At 42.5% G+C, this 15,566-nt stretch overlaps 1 protein-coding gene across 3 annotated transcripts in view; it reads right to left on the bottom strand.

The window, feature by feature from the left end:
- Nucleotides 1-15,566, bottom strand: part of ARHGDIA (Rho GDP dissociation inhibitor alpha) — a 115,753-nt gene that overhangs the window by 10,466 nt on the left and 89,721 nt on the right. For all 3 annotated transcript variants that reach the window (XM_068110484.2, XM_068110483.2, XM_078774259.1), the window contains exon 3: nt 7,320-7,403. In XM_068110484.2, the coding sequence (XP_067966585.1) occupies nt 7,320-7,403 (84 nt within the window). The remainder of the gene's footprint in view (nt 1-7,319; nt 7,404-15,566) is intronic.

Below are 15,566 nucleotides of genomic sequence, written 5' to 3'. Positions count from 1 at the left end.
GTGAGATTATGGCGGCAAAGTTGGAACATCACGTGATCGCTCTGAGCGAATCAGCGCGCTGCTCTGCGACCAGCTGAGATTCCGTGTATAATGTTCCTCGCTGAAATGCACTGAGGTAAATATGAATAAAAAATTCGATATATTTTCACTTTTACGTTTTGGCTAACTCGCTCGCGAACCTGACGAAGATCCTGAGCAAGGATCGCGACGTTATGCTAACGCTACGTTAGCTACGCTACGTTACGCTACATTCGCTACATTATGGCTAAAAATATGGATCTAAAGATGAAAGAAAAAAAAACCTATGTGGTGTGAATGGCAATGTTCCTCGCTGAAATGTGAAAAAACTGAATTACGTGCGAACGCATAACTGTAAGATTATGGCGGCAAAGTTGGAACATCACGTGATCACTCTGAGCGAATCAGCGCGCTGCTCTGCCATTCCGGTCATAATATTCCTCGCTGAAATGCGCCGAGGTAAAAATATGGTTAAAAAATATTATGAAATAAATTTTTAGGTCGACCATGTTCGTACCAGGCTCAATGGCCATGTTTGTGCCAAATATCAAGTTCGTGAGCCTCTCCGTTTAGGAGTCTATCGGTAACATTACACACACACACACACAAACTGTGTTTTATATACAGACTTGGCATTTAATATGGAATATTTTTTTTTTCTTGACTTGGGTTTACTTTCTTAACTCAGTATATCAATCTGGTGAGTTTCTTTTACACTTTGGTGATTTATTTGTTAAAAGAACCATGTCACTGATTGTCTGTCGTAGCAATAAGTCAACAACAGGATTATATCACAGGTGGCATGGCAAAATGTACGGACAGGTGCATTTGATGATTGGCTTCACAGTCGGGTATACAAGGGTTGTTGCGTTCTGTATTAGTGGAAAACAACTGCTGCACGTCTCCAAAAGTTATTGCCGCTTCCTCTGGAGATGGTCCGTCAACTCGACAATGCTGTTTGTCATGGAGTGGTGGCTTTACGAAATTACGGCATGAAACAGCGTGCTATTGCTCGGCAGTATGGCATCACTCAAGGTCAGGTGTCAAGTCAAAAGATCCTGAAACGAAATGCTCAGAGGGGTGTCCCTACTCCAATACCGAGGCCAGGACGTCCCCGCAGAACCACAAGGAGGGATGATCACCAGCTGCACCGGTTAGTCCGCAATGGCCGTATCAAGTCAGCTAACCGGCTTAGGACTGAGTGGCAGCAACTGACAAATGTGCCTGTATCCAGAAGGCTAGTCAACCAACGACTGGTTCAAGCAGGCTGTCGTGCCAGGCATCCCCTGAGAAAGCCACGCCTGACCAGACAACACCGCCAGCGCCGATTGCAGTGGGCCAGAGAGCACCGTCAATGGCAGCCAGGACACTGGAATCACGTTATCTTCAGTGACGAGTCTAGATTTCTGGTCTATCGTCAAGATGGCCGCATCCGAGTGCGCAGACAAGTGCATGAAGCCTATAACAAAGATTGTATAGTGCCAAGAGTCCAAGCTGGAAGTGGTGGGGTGACCGTTTGGGCTGCTTTTCATGCAGGGGGCAAAACTGACCTGGTTGTTCTGAATGGAAACCTGAACCAGTTCAAGTACAGGGCCATTCTGGAAGAAGCATTGCTTCCATTTGCTCGTGCAGCCTTTCGAGGAAACTTTGTCTTGCAAGATGACAATGCACGGCCTCATCGTGCTCGCATGATCCAACACTTTCTTGCTGACCGTGGTGTAGAGCATATGGAGTGGCCTGCCATGTCCCCGGATATGAATCCGATAGAGAACTTGTGGGCAGAATTAACGCGTCAAATCGACCACTGGGACCAGCAGCCGACCTCTGTGCGTGAATTGCAGCAGGCTATTGTCACTGCATGGCAAGCGATTCCTGTCCAAACCTTGGCAAATCTCATGAACAGCATGCCTCAACGTGTACGTGCTCTCCTGAATGCTCGTGGGGGTTACACGACGTACTGAACTGTAATGTTACTGTCCGTAATCCCAGTCATAATTTAACTTTTGTTTTTGTTAAAAAATGTTTTGGCTAATGTGCAAAATAAAGAGATACTTCTGGAAAACGTACAGAAGTTTAACACAGTACTGTCCATGAATTGAGTTTGATATCAGTTTACATCACTTTCAAGGATCAACTTCTTTGTTTCGAAATGTCAAATGTGGTTTTTGTTTCTTTTAAAGGTCACATTAACAAAATATAGAATAATGTCAACATAATTCCAATGAACTTTTGGTTCTAAGACATCTTGAAAAGTAAGTTCACCCCCACAAAAAAAATATTCCATATTAAATGCCAAGTCTGTATATAGATTTTCTAAATATGCTGTGTTTTTCTGTTTTGTTACAATACAAGGGTGAACGAAGTAGCACATAGCACTCGTCACATCCAAAATATACAACTGCACACGGTTACAGGAAGCAGGTCATGTCAATCAGCAAATTTTAATGTTCATGCGAGGCACCCGCAAGGGACAAATTACACAATTATTTCTGTTCATGTTTGGAAACGAGGGGAATATTAAATATTAGAAAAATGTCATTTAAAGGATTCAAGTTGGTACTTCGTAGAGTGAGGAAGGAGGAAGAAAGGGTTAATGAGGAAAAAAACCCAATATTGGGACAGCTCGACTTAAGGAATAAGCTCAAAATGAGTGGTGATAGTGAAGGACTTCATGTTATTATTTGTCATCGTTTTGAGAAGAAAGAAAGAATCGAGGGGAGTGATTGTTAAGCCAGATATAAAAGGCCGAGTGACAAAAGATAGTTTAACAAGGAATGAATGAAGAAGCAGACCTGTCGAACACGGGCCAAGAAACGAGATGGAACATCAAAACACGAGGCTAGTGGCCTTAATGTTGTTTTTTTTTTTTAACAATAACTGCTGTTGGGTAAAAAGTGAATGCAGCACAGTTATTTAAATTTTAACTAAGAATGTATAAACACAGGCAGAAGTTTATGTCGATATTGGTTCATTAGTTTAAAATGTTCCGGAAAAATAAAAATGACCGCAATAACAGTTAGCCGTTAAACAGCATGATCACCAGATTAATAGAAAGGGGAAATGGCAAAAGGAGATTTAATCCTGAAATTTGTTTTTGTGCAGCTGTTTCACACTTCAAAAATAACAGATTTTGCAAGCAAAACATTGCACAATACAAAAGGAAGAATGAATGAAAGAGATGCCTCAATGGAAGCTATTTTCATAATTTGCAATGGGAGTAGTACTAAAAACGGAAGAATAACTCAAAGCGTCAAAAACGTGAAGCAACAAAAAATAGCCTCGTGGACAGCTATTTCCCCACAGTTTCCAATAAGATTTTAAAATAAATTACCTAAATTTGAAAACAAACCCCCCTTTGCAGCCTCTTATAGGGGGCAGATCCAGATGGAGAGCACAACTCCATGAGACCTGAATGTTCTGATGTATTGTACCAAATTTGGTCCATAATTGGTCGTGTAATTTGTGAGGAAAATACGTTTTAGTGAATACAAGGGATTAGTGGAGGGAGCCCGTGCCCCCTTTACGGGGAAGATACGGCCATGAGGAGCACGACTCTTAAGGTTAGGCCATGGTCATGATGTCACATGGTCAGTTTGATCGTCAATTTATTTATGTGTGCCAGTGTGTGTGGCTTCAGTTGTCGGTTTCTGAGAAGATTTTTGAATGAAATACCAATATATATATATTGAAGGCTCCAATCACGAACTATATAGGCCTCATCAAGGCCAAGCCTTAAATAATTAACGCATAAACAGAAATAAAATAGAGAGAATGTAAAGGTGAGGAGTGAAAATAAGTAAGAAAAGTGTCTGATGTTTGTTTGTAAGGAAGAGAGAATAAAGCTAGGTTGGTAGATATAGTTTAAGTGAGACAAAGTAAGTAAGACCAGCAATCCTGACACTGCGCACGTATATAGATGGTTCCGAGTGCACACTGAGTGTAAGATGGTTCCATAAACTACTTTAACGCTCCTAAGTCTGAACAGTAGTGGGAATACCCTCCTGGGTGGTTGCTGTCTGCAACCTACTACCCAAAAAACAGTGTCCAACCAGATGGGTGTTTTTAGGAGACACCATCTACTTACTGGATGGCCGTTGGCTCCCTTAGGGAGCTCATTCGCCCTTTAACAGTTTGTGTGTGTGTGTGTGTGTGTGTGTGTGTGTGTGTGTGTGTGTGTGTGTGTGTGTGTGCATAACCACATATAATCTGTGTGTGTGTGTGTGTGTGTGTGTGTGTGTATAACCACATATAATCAGTGTGTGTGTGTGTGTGCGCTTGTGTGTGCTCGCAGCTCCACTACGACCGACATATCAAAGAGAAAGTGGTTACATGAGAAAATTTGCTTTGCCAGTCAATTATAATTACAAAAGTTTTCTCGAACTGGTTTTGCATGGCAGAATAGCAAACTCAGAATCTACTTCATGTAACTTATGCTTTGTGGTCAAAATGACAGATTTGTGCTTGTTCAATGGGGCTGCGTTGTAAAAGCGTACATATTTGTTAAAAAAAAGAAAAAAAAAGTATAAATAAAACCACTCGAGAAGCCTGCTGGTGCAAAGTTGGTACTCGAGTGACCATTTTGATGACATCAATGTCCACACATTATTACTTTTAAACATCACAAGTTGTTCAGCTTTTTGGTACAGGCTTTTGGTTTTTGGTACAGCATTGTTGGCTATCTGTTCCCATATGATAGCTAAATGGAATACATTGTGAAAATGCGTCAAGATGTTCGCAATGATTACCAAGTGTGACAATATCAGGTCTACCCCTCTACCTCCTTAGCAAATGTATCATTGGGATTTTAAAATGCTGCCAAATCTCTCTTGCCAAATATAATGAAGAGCAACAGTTAATACACAATAAATTAAAACGATAACAGAACCCAAGCCTAACCAAGTGGGGCAAACCCTTGCTTAGGAAGAGTCGTTAATTACCTTACTTGGCAACAAATTTGATATAACAAGCCAGATGGATACACAACTCGAGGAAGATGATGAAGGGCTGATTAGTTAACACAAAATTATTTATTTATTTATTTGCTCACATTATTGGATCTCTACAAACAGAAGAGGATTATTTAACAAAATATACACAAAGAATTAAGTTAAGCACCCCCCCCGTTTTTTTACAACCTCGCACATTACAAGTTTGTTGTCGTCAAAACAGTGTAATATACCCATGATATTGCTATATTTTCTGGAGAAGTGATATTATGGTCACATAAAAACATAACAATCATGCCGTTTTCAATATTTTATTCTGAATAATTTAAGGTGAAATGTTTTGGGAATTTTAGGCATATTTTCACCTCAATTTAAGTATGGAGCTATAGGTCCATCACGGACAGTGTGGATGACGTTTATGTTTTCTAACGTACAGTCATTGTTCTGAGAAGACCTCTAGCGATCTTTGCGTCAATAACGTGTGTAGGACCCACGTGATCGGATCACTGACTCAACCCTACGTCTCATAGACCCTGTAAGCCGTCGTATGCGTTGCTGTGGCAGGTTGTTCCATTCCCGATGTAATGCACGTTCCAATTCATCCAGATTGGCTATTGGAGGGACCATCTTCGCAATTTGTCGTCCCAACATGTCCCAAACGTGCTCGAGGGGGTTCAACCTGCCACAGCAACGCATACGACGGCTTACAGGGTCTATGAGACGTAGGGTTGAGTCAGTGATCCGATCACGTGGGTCCTACACACGTTATTGACGCAAAGATCGCTAGAGGTCTTCTCAGAACAATGACTGTACGTTAGAAAACATAAACGTCATCCACACTGTCCGTGATGGACCTATAGCTCCATACTTAAATTGAGGTGAAAATATGCCTAAAATTCCCAAAAAATTTCACCTTAAATTATTCAGAATAAAATATTGAAAACGGCATGATTGTTATGTTTTTATGTGACCATAATATCACTTCTCCAGAAAATATAGCAATATCATGGGTATATTACACTGTTTTGACGACAACAAACTTGTAATGTGCGAGGTTGTAAAAAAACGGGGGGGGTGCTTAACTTAATTCTTTGTGTATATATGAGCAGATATGCACACCTGCAAAGAAAATCTGTTACTTTAGAAATCACCAACATAACGAGATGATTCGGAGAATTCTAATCGATGTACGGTTTGAATTCCCCACTCTTTGGGGCTGGACAACAAGTCAGTGGACAAGAAGCACCACATTTTAGACAGAAAAGAACAGTTAAAGTCTTTCTTGCCGCAACGTCGATACAGTCAAGGCCAATGTATTGCAATTGTCAGTAGCAAGGTAGGTGCTTGATGCAGCAATGGTGGGAGAAAGTATCTCTGGGTAGGCAGGGTGAGATGCAGTGTCAAACTAGATGGTATTCATCGAATACTTACCCTGCGAAGTCTTGAGAAGGACTTGGTGCAAGCCAACTCTTCTGTTTTTTAATCCATGGAGCAGGATTGGAGATAGAGGGGCAAAGTTTCTCGGCTTTTGCAAGATGGCACATTTACCGCTGAACTATGACGTCATAATTATCATTAAAATATTCTATAGGAGGAGGCGCTCCTATGGTGAAAATTTCGTGTCAATCAGTCCAAGAATTGTAGAGAAAAAAAATTCATACTGATTGAATCAAGTGTTGTACTTGCCAAATTTGGACATCATTATTACGGTACTGATGACATCATCATTAGCATATCTTATTCCCCAAGGGGAGTGCTAGCCATTGAGCCATATTTCAATTTTTTTCCATGGAGTGGTTTATGAGATATAGAGGTGCAATTTTTTTCGATTTTTTCCAAGATGGCGCCTGTACCACGTGACCAATGACATCATAATTATCATTAAAACAATTCTACAGGAGGAGCCGCTCATATTCTGAAAATTTCGTGTTCATTGGACTAACAGTTACAGAGGAAATGTATTTTTTCATACTGATCAGATCAACCGTTGTACTTGTCGAATTATGATGTCATAATGGAGGCACCTATGACATCATCATTAACATAACTTATTCCCCATGGGGTGTACATTGACAATGAGCCATGTTTTAATTTTTTCCATTCAGCGTTTTGGGAGATAGAGGTGTAACGTTTTTTCAAGATGGCGTACGTACCACGTGACCTATGAAGTCATAATTATCATCAAAAAAATCTACAGGCACAGGCGCTCCTACGGTAAAATTTCATGTCAATCAGACCAACGGTTGCCGAGAAAATGGATTATTAAAATGCACACATCCAGCACACGTACTCAAACGATTGCTTAACCCCGCTTTTCGTTTCGGGAGCGCAGGGTAATGAGGCAAAGATACTCACTGGTGAGGTCGATGGAGAGGGGTTTTGGTGCAGTGTCACAAACCAAAGTAAGGCGCATCACTTGAACATTCGGCAGTGATGGGTCTAAAAGAAAACGACATCAAAGTGGAAAGCGGAGGAAGGAAGGATTAATGTTTATTTTAAGCATCATGGAAGATTTAAAACACTAATGTATCAATATGGTACACATGGGCCAAGTAATGAAAATACAAATAGAAAAAGGTTAGCTTTTTACATATCCTGAACAACCCAATCATTGTTCCTTAAATCAAATCAACAAAAGCCAGGCTAGCCAGCTCCCATTTTCCTACCAGGAAATTCATGTCATGCTTGAACTAAAAACAAGTACAGTATTCCAAAAGGCAAAGCCATTACACAAACACGCTCCCTCCCCTCTCAATCTTTCAAATAAGAAGTTACACATGCAATCTACTCGCGAGAACATGAAATCTACTAAGTAAATCACAGAGATATAATCCAAAAGGTATCCAAACAAGTTTGGGATGGTAGCAGAAAATATGTAAGGTCCTTCGATACCTACACATTTTTTTACCTCCACCTTCGAAGGTGGACAGATGTTATGTATTCACCCTTGTTTGTGAGTTTAGATTGTCTGTCTGTTTGTTTGTCTGTGAGCAAGATATCTCAAAAATTTATGAACAGATTCGGCCGAAACTCGGTGGACAGGTTGGGCATGTGACAAGGACGAATTGGTTAGATTTTGGCAGATCTGGATACCGCAATTTAAGTGATTCTCCACCAATGAGAGATAGGACCACAAATGATATTGTCACGTTCCTGGCGATTGAAATATTTCCAAGGAACGGATAAGCCGGACAAGCTGTTACTCCAAGGTGTTCATCAAATGTGGTGGAGTTAATACACGCGGGGGGGGGGGGGGGGGGAAGGAGGGGGGTGAGGTTGTTGCTTGTGGTGAGGGTCCCCTCGGTCATTTCAACCTCATCCTGGGGATATTCGATGGACCGACTCACCTCATCCCCCAGACTCTGTTGGACCTGAGCAACCTCCTCCCTGATGAGACTGTCACAGGTGTCCAGCCGCTCCGGTCCAGATTCATTCACATAATCATCCCCAATCAATTCTGGCCCCAAAAGGTCTTCATTTATACATACCCAGTCCGGTTCCGTTAAACGGACTTCCAATATTCTTACCCCCTGTTGCTCCACACCACCACCCTGGTGCACTGCACAATTCCCAATTCCTATCCCTCTTGGTGCATTGCAGCATCCACACCAGCCTGACAACCTTCCAGGTCTTCCTCAGCCAAACATTCCCCATTTAAATTAGTTTCCCCCATTTACATTCGAACACTCCCCATTTACCTCCAAACATTCCCCATTTAATTTTTCCCTCTCCTGTGCCCCAAGCGCATCAGCTTGGGTCTCAAACTCTTCCATTCCCACTGTTAACTCCCCCCGTTTTGCTTCAAATTCTGCCACCCAGGGCTTCTTCTCCTGTGCTCCAACGGTATCATTCTTTTGTGCTTCCTTCAATTCACTCGTCCATCCATAAATTTTGTCAGTTTGGTCATTAATTTGCTCACTCATTCCCTTCATTTCATTATTTTGTTCCTCCATTTTGTTTTCCAATCGCTCACTCTGAGCATCCATTTTGTTATTCATTCCATTCATCTCTCCCTTCAATCCATTAATTTGACCACCTAATTGTTCAGCCCATCGTTCCATTAAGCTTTGCATCCAGGCCTGGTCGGGTATCGCGGCCGTTCCCATTGTTCCCCACTCCCCCATGGGAAGCATGCATGGCATGGGGGAGGTTTCACTCCTATTCTCACACCCCTCAATCCCCGGCTCACTTCCAAATTCTCCAGCATCCCCAACCCGCACAACCATCTCACTCGCTTCCGCCATCTGCGGTGAGAAAGCAGTTCGCCCACGCGCGTATTTGTACCTCAGGAAAAAATATATATTAAATTTTTTCAAAAAACGCGATGTTGCGCTTGGTACGCCAATTTACTGCAACAAAATTTGGCAACCTCTGAAAAATTTCAAATCCGAATGCTGGGCGCAATTTGCCCTCAGCCGGTGTCGAACTCGCAACCTTCGGACAGCGAGTGTCCGCTACGTTCGAATCCTACACTCTTGACACCAAATGTTGCGTTCCTGGCGATTAAAATCTTTCCAAGGTGGAAAGATCCAAAGGGGCAGGGGGGGGGGGGGGGGGGCGGAATGGGAGAAACTTCCAGAAGGACACCAATCACTGCAACACTCCACCGATCTGGGCTTTATGGCAGAGTGGCCAGACGGAAGCCTCTCCTCAGTGAAAGACACATGAAAGCCCACTTGGAGTTTGCAAAAAAGCACCTAAAGGACTCTCAGACTGTGAGAAACAAGATTATGTGGTCTGACGAAACCAAGATTGAACTGTTTGGCTTCCGTCTGGCCACTCTGCCATTAAGCCCTTATCGGTGGAGTATTGTAGTGATGGTTGTCCTGCTGGAAGTTTCTCCCATCTCCACACAGGATCTCTGGAGCTCAGCCAGAGTGACCATCGGGTTCTTGGTCACCTCTATTACCAAGGCCTTCTCCCCCGATTGCTCAGTCTGGCCGGGCGGCCAGCTCTAGGAAGAGTCCTGGTTGTTCCAAACTTCCTCCATTAAAGAATGATCGAGGCCACTGCTCTTGGGAACCTTCAATGCAGCAGAATATTTTTTGTAGGCTTCCCCAGATCTGTGCCTCGACACAATCCTGTCTGAGCTCTGCAGGCAGTCCCTTCCACCTCTTGGCTTGGTTTTTGCACTGATATGCATTGTCAGCTATGAGACCTTATATAGACAGGTGTGTGCCTTTCCAAATCATGTCCAATCAATTGAATTTACCACAGGTAGACTCCAATCAAGGTGTAGAAACATCTCAAAGATGATCAAGAAAAATGGGAGGCACCTGAGCTAAATTCCAAGTGTCATAGCAAAGGGTGTGAATACTTATGTAAATGTGATATTTCAGTTTTTTCTTTTTAATAAATTTGCAAAACTTTCTAAAATCCTGTTTTCTCTTTGTCATTATTGGGTATTGAGTGTAGATTGATGAGAGAAAAAATGAATTTAAACCATTTCAGCATAAGGCTGCAACATAACAAAATGTGAAAAAAGTGAAGGGGTCTGAATACTTTCTGAATGCACTGTATATACACTAGATGACCAAAAGTATGCGGATACCCGAACATCGAACATCTCATTCCAAAATCATGGGCAGTAATATGGAAACCCATTTCATGAAGCTCCCGACGAACAGATGTGCTGACGTTGCTTCCAGAGGCAGTTTGGAACTCGGTAGTGAGTGTTGCAACCGAGGACAGACGATTTTTACGTGCTACATGCTTCAGCACTCGGCGGTCCCGTTCTGTGAGATTGTGTGGCCTACCACTTTGCGGCCGAGCTGTTGTTGCACCTAGACGTTTCCACTTCACAATAACAGCACTTACAGTTGACCGGGGCAGCTCTAGCAGGGCAGAAATTTGACAAACTGACTTGTTGGAAAGGTGACATCGTACGACGGTGCGACGTTGAAAGTCACTGAGCTCTTCAGTATGGCCCATTCTACTGCCAATGTTTGTCTATGGAGATTGCATTGCTGTGTGCTTGATTATATATATCCGTCAGTAATGGGTGTGGCTGAAACAGTTGTGTGATATTTTGATGGAAATAAATAAACAAACAAAATGAACAAAAACACAAAAAAAATAGCAATGCTACTGTGTTTGCTTGTGCAGCATTCAATGACCACAAAGGCGACTAAAAATAAATAAATAAATTAATAAAAAGAAGACAAAATTCAGGAAAGCAATTCAAGTCTACGTCAAAGGCAACACTGACTCTTTTGCCAATAACCTTTTCTCCATCCATCCCTCTCAACCCCAATTGAACTCTCCATGGGTCTCTGTACATCAAACATTTACCCGAAGAGCCAGCCACACTTACAAATCGAAGACTAAAGGTCAAGCAAGCCCAAAAAAGAGTGCAGCAAATGCACCCTGGTATTCTCAATCCAAACAAATAATCAAAGGGCCAGTAAGTTGCCCTGTGGGTATCTTGCGTGGCCTGTTCCAATTGTCAGTCAGGCATTTCCTGTGTCAGTCTTGTCAGGCATTACCTCATCAGTTTCGTAATTATTACTGTGGCATTACCACAGTCAAGTAAACAAATAATACTTCCAGAAGTATTCAGCACATTTCACGCGTGCATCTCCATGTAGAATTAATGCCAGGGGGGTTGACTCAGCCTGTCATCCTTCCGAGGTCGGCAAATTGAGTACCAGCTTGCTGGGATGAATGATCACGGTGTGTACCCCGGTTTAGAATAGGTACACCGTATCCCTGCGCATTGTAAGAGGCGACCAAGGGTTGGCGTCAGGAAGGGCATCCGACCATAAAAACATTGCCTCAAACAGGGAACCATGATTGTCATGGGGCCCGCAAGGCTAACCCCTGCTCCAGCGGGGAAAATGGCCTTAAAACGATCATTCATTCATTTATTCATCTCCATGTAGGAGCACACCCTTAATTTGCACAGAGCAATTCCCTTTTGAATTCTCCCTTTGGAAACGTCTGATTGTAAAAGCAAACAAGAAAGAGCAATCAGAGATGGCAGACCCTCACCAGGACGTGTGTGGTTTTGTCCTTTGGGGCTCTAAGTCCTTTGGGTATTTGGGTTTTAAGACAAAGTGTTTTAGGAGTGTTAAAGGCTCTTGGGATCTTAGAGGTCCGAAGAGTTTTAAGGATCTTAGGGTGTTTGACTCTTCATGGTCCTTAGAGTCTTTGTGGTCTTAATGGGTCTCAGGGTTGTAAAGGTTCAAAAGTGTTTTAGGGGTCATGAGAGGTCTCGTGGTTAGAAAGGGTCTAATGCAATTAATACACATACTCACGTTTTGCACAGACAAATAAAAAACAAATGGACTCAAATGCAATACCTTCTTCTCTGGCAAGGAGAATAAGGAAGATGTTATACCAGAGATGTCAACAAGTTACTTGAGCAAAGTCTGAAGTATTTGAGAGCAAGTCTCAAGTCTCGTCAAGTCAAGTCGTCAAGTCAAGTCGTCAAGTCAAGTCTCGTCAAGTCAAGTCTCGTCAAGTCAAGTCTCGTCAAGTCAAGTCTCGTCAAGTCAAGTCTCGTCAAGTCAAGTCAAGTCAAGTCTCGTCAAGTCAAGTCAAGTCAAGTCTCGTCAAGTCAAGTCAAGTCAAGTCAAGTCAAGTCATGTCTTGTCTTGTCTTGTCAGGTCTCGTCAAGTCTCATGAAGTCTCGAGTTAAGTGAAGTCTCAAGTGAAGTCTCAAGTGAAGTCTCAAGTCACTGTCACATTACTTCAAGTTATGACAAATTTGAATGAAGCCCTGTATCAAGTCCCACATTTACTTATAAACATTGGAGTGAATACAAGCCATCAAGGAATTAAGACACAGGGCTTAATTTATTGCAATGTATGTTCTGAACAGATGTTCAACTCAAGTTGTACCAACTTTGTCCAGTGGACATTTTTGGGTTGGTTCCCAGCAAAAATAAAATTGTTTTATTTACTTCTCATATCTAGTGTACCGACTAATTAATATATGTACATGAAACTAGTCAGTAACCTCAGCTTGTGTTTAAATATTATATTTAAACAAAATATTGCAAATATTCCTGCAGAATGCACAAGAACTGCCAGCAATCCTCTTCTGGTGAAACTGCCAAAATCAAGAATCTCTGCTCACCTTCACTCTTTTTCCCCACATCTGGAACAAACTCCCACACTTTCTTCAATCTCACTCCTCCCTCCAGGTCTTTAAAACAGCTGTTCACCACCATATGTTATCTTCCCCCATTAATACACCTCAAATCCACATCTTTCAATCTCCGACCTCACTCCTGAAATTCCTTGTAGTGTCAATTTGTTTTATACCACGTACCCCTCCCCCTCCCCCTCCAGCCCTCTCCCTTCGAACAGATCTCCCGATGTCCATGTGCTCTACTGTTGTGCTTGTGTGCTTCCATCTCTCTCCCCATCTCGTCTCCCCCTCCCTTTATTGTTTTATGTGTCCGTTTATGTTTTTTGTGTTTTATGTGCTAATATGTGTTTAATGTGCTAGCTCTTACACGAGCCTCGATCTTGTATACAAAAAAAAAAAAAAAAAAATGGTGGACACGTATAGCCAATTAGCATTCAATGTTAGTTTATTGGTTTGAACAAAGTTGTGTTCCCCATGTTGGTAAGACTGGTGTTTGCCACTTGGGTGTTGTGTGCTGTCCGGAGAGTGGACACTGACTTTCACCTTAGCGGCGAACGGCATGCAACCAGGCACCCGTGAGGGCTGGCACTCTGCACATGGACATGAACACGGTATTTATATGTTGTCATTGACTGAACTGGGCACACAACCGACTGAAAATCATTTACCATTGATTTTAAACCCCGTTTTAATTCTATGTTTATTCAACGATTATTTTCCAAACACTGTCAACAAGCCATTATAAACACAAATTTTGCGACTTGAATGTGACTCGAGTCCAAGTCAACAACTCTGCCTTGTACTATACCTACAAGCTAATATCCTCCAATCTCAACCTTCCAAACAACCACACCTATTCTCCCATTTCATCATACATTATCTCCCTCCTCTCACCTTGCCACTCCCCCAATCTTTATAGCCCTCTCCTTTCTAATTATGATCTCATTTCAGCTCCAAATTCTACAAAATTGATTCCTCCTTAACAACCAAAACTCTCTCTTCATCATATGTGCTGATTTCAATTGGCACCATGCGAATTGCCTGGGGATTGGTACCTCTCTCAACAGCCATAACACTTCAGCAAAGGACTTCTGTGATTCCATGGGACTGATTCAATCTGTAAGCTTTCCCATCGGGATTTCTCCCAATGGGAAAAATCCTCCCTTATGGAGTTGGTGCTGACTAACTTCCCCGCAAATATCTCTTGCTCTTCCTCTGCTCCAATTGGTTCATCTGATCATATGCTTGCGAGAGTCAACATATCTCCACCTATTCTCAGTGAGCTGCCTCAGCACCAGTGAGTAGTGAAGATTGGCAGGGAAGATTAATCTGTGCGTAAGAGGCAGATTGGCAGGGTCTGCAAGCAGCCATCTATCTAAGCCACCTTCATCAGGACTCCTCTCTTACAGCTACTGCCCCTGAAATTAACTCAGCTTGGGAATTTCTCCACAGAAACCTGCTCTCTCATACACAGATTATTCCCATCTCATCTTCAGTTATCCAACCCTTTTTCCCACTCATAGTATACTGAATCCTGTGGTGAGACAGTTGCTCTGAAACAACTTGCCTTCTCTTCCTGGAAGGCAAACCCAACTGAAGGCAATCTCATCGCTTTCCAAAAAGTCCGCAACAACTGTTTCCACTCTCAGGAGAACCAGAAAACAACATCTGTCCAACCTCAGGAATGAACTTTCAAACTGGTCTCCCTTCTTGAAAACCTGGCGGTGCCTTGTTAAGTTTGTCTCTGGTGTATGCTCCCCATACAACTCTACCCTCGCTTCAAATGAAACCACAGCAGACTGCATTCGTGAGAAGGTCAAATACCTCAATTCTGGGTTTGCTTCCAAATATTGAATCCCCAACCCCTTACTCTGTATGCCTACTCTTCCTAGTCATACCCAACTGATGCTGGACCACGTCTATTGCATCTGAGAAAGCGAAGAAGGTTATTTCAACTCTCAACTGACTCTGCTACTGGACCAGACATCAGCTCACATGTCAGTTGCTCCTGCAAATCCTCTTTCTGCCCTTGTCACCCGGTCATTTCTCCCATAAGTAATCTTGCATTTGCTTTGAAATCAGACAACATGACTGTATTACATAACAAGGTGCAAAAACTGATCCCGTTAACTACAGACTTACTAGCTCACTTCCAATCATCAGAATGTCATGGATTCCATCATCGCAGTTTATATGAAATCGTTCCTTTTCTCCAACAACATCATCTCAGATCACCAATTTGGTTTCAGACAAGGTCACTCCACCTTGAACATGCTGCTTCTACTCACCCAACAATGGATGGAGGGCCTTAACGTCAGGAATCAGATCAGGGCCGTCTGTCTGGATTATAGTTTGGCATCCTGCCCTGCTCTCCAAACTCTACCTATGACATCCAACAAAGCCAACTCCACACATGACTGAATGACCACCTCTACTCTCGTAGCCAACGTGGCACCCACTGGAATCATTTAATCTCCTCTCCCTGTCAAGGCTGGAGTACTCCAAGG

This window comes from Myxine glutinosa, chromosome 3 (genome assembly GCF_964187855.1).
Source record: "Myxine glutinosa chromosome 3, kmMyxGlut1.1, whole genome shotgun sequence".
NCBI classification, from domain to species: domain Eukaryota; kingdom Metazoa; phylum Chordata; class Myxini; order Myxiniformes; family Myxinidae; genus Myxine; species Myxine glutinosa.
This window is presented reverse-complemented; position numbering and strand designations above follow the sequence as displayed.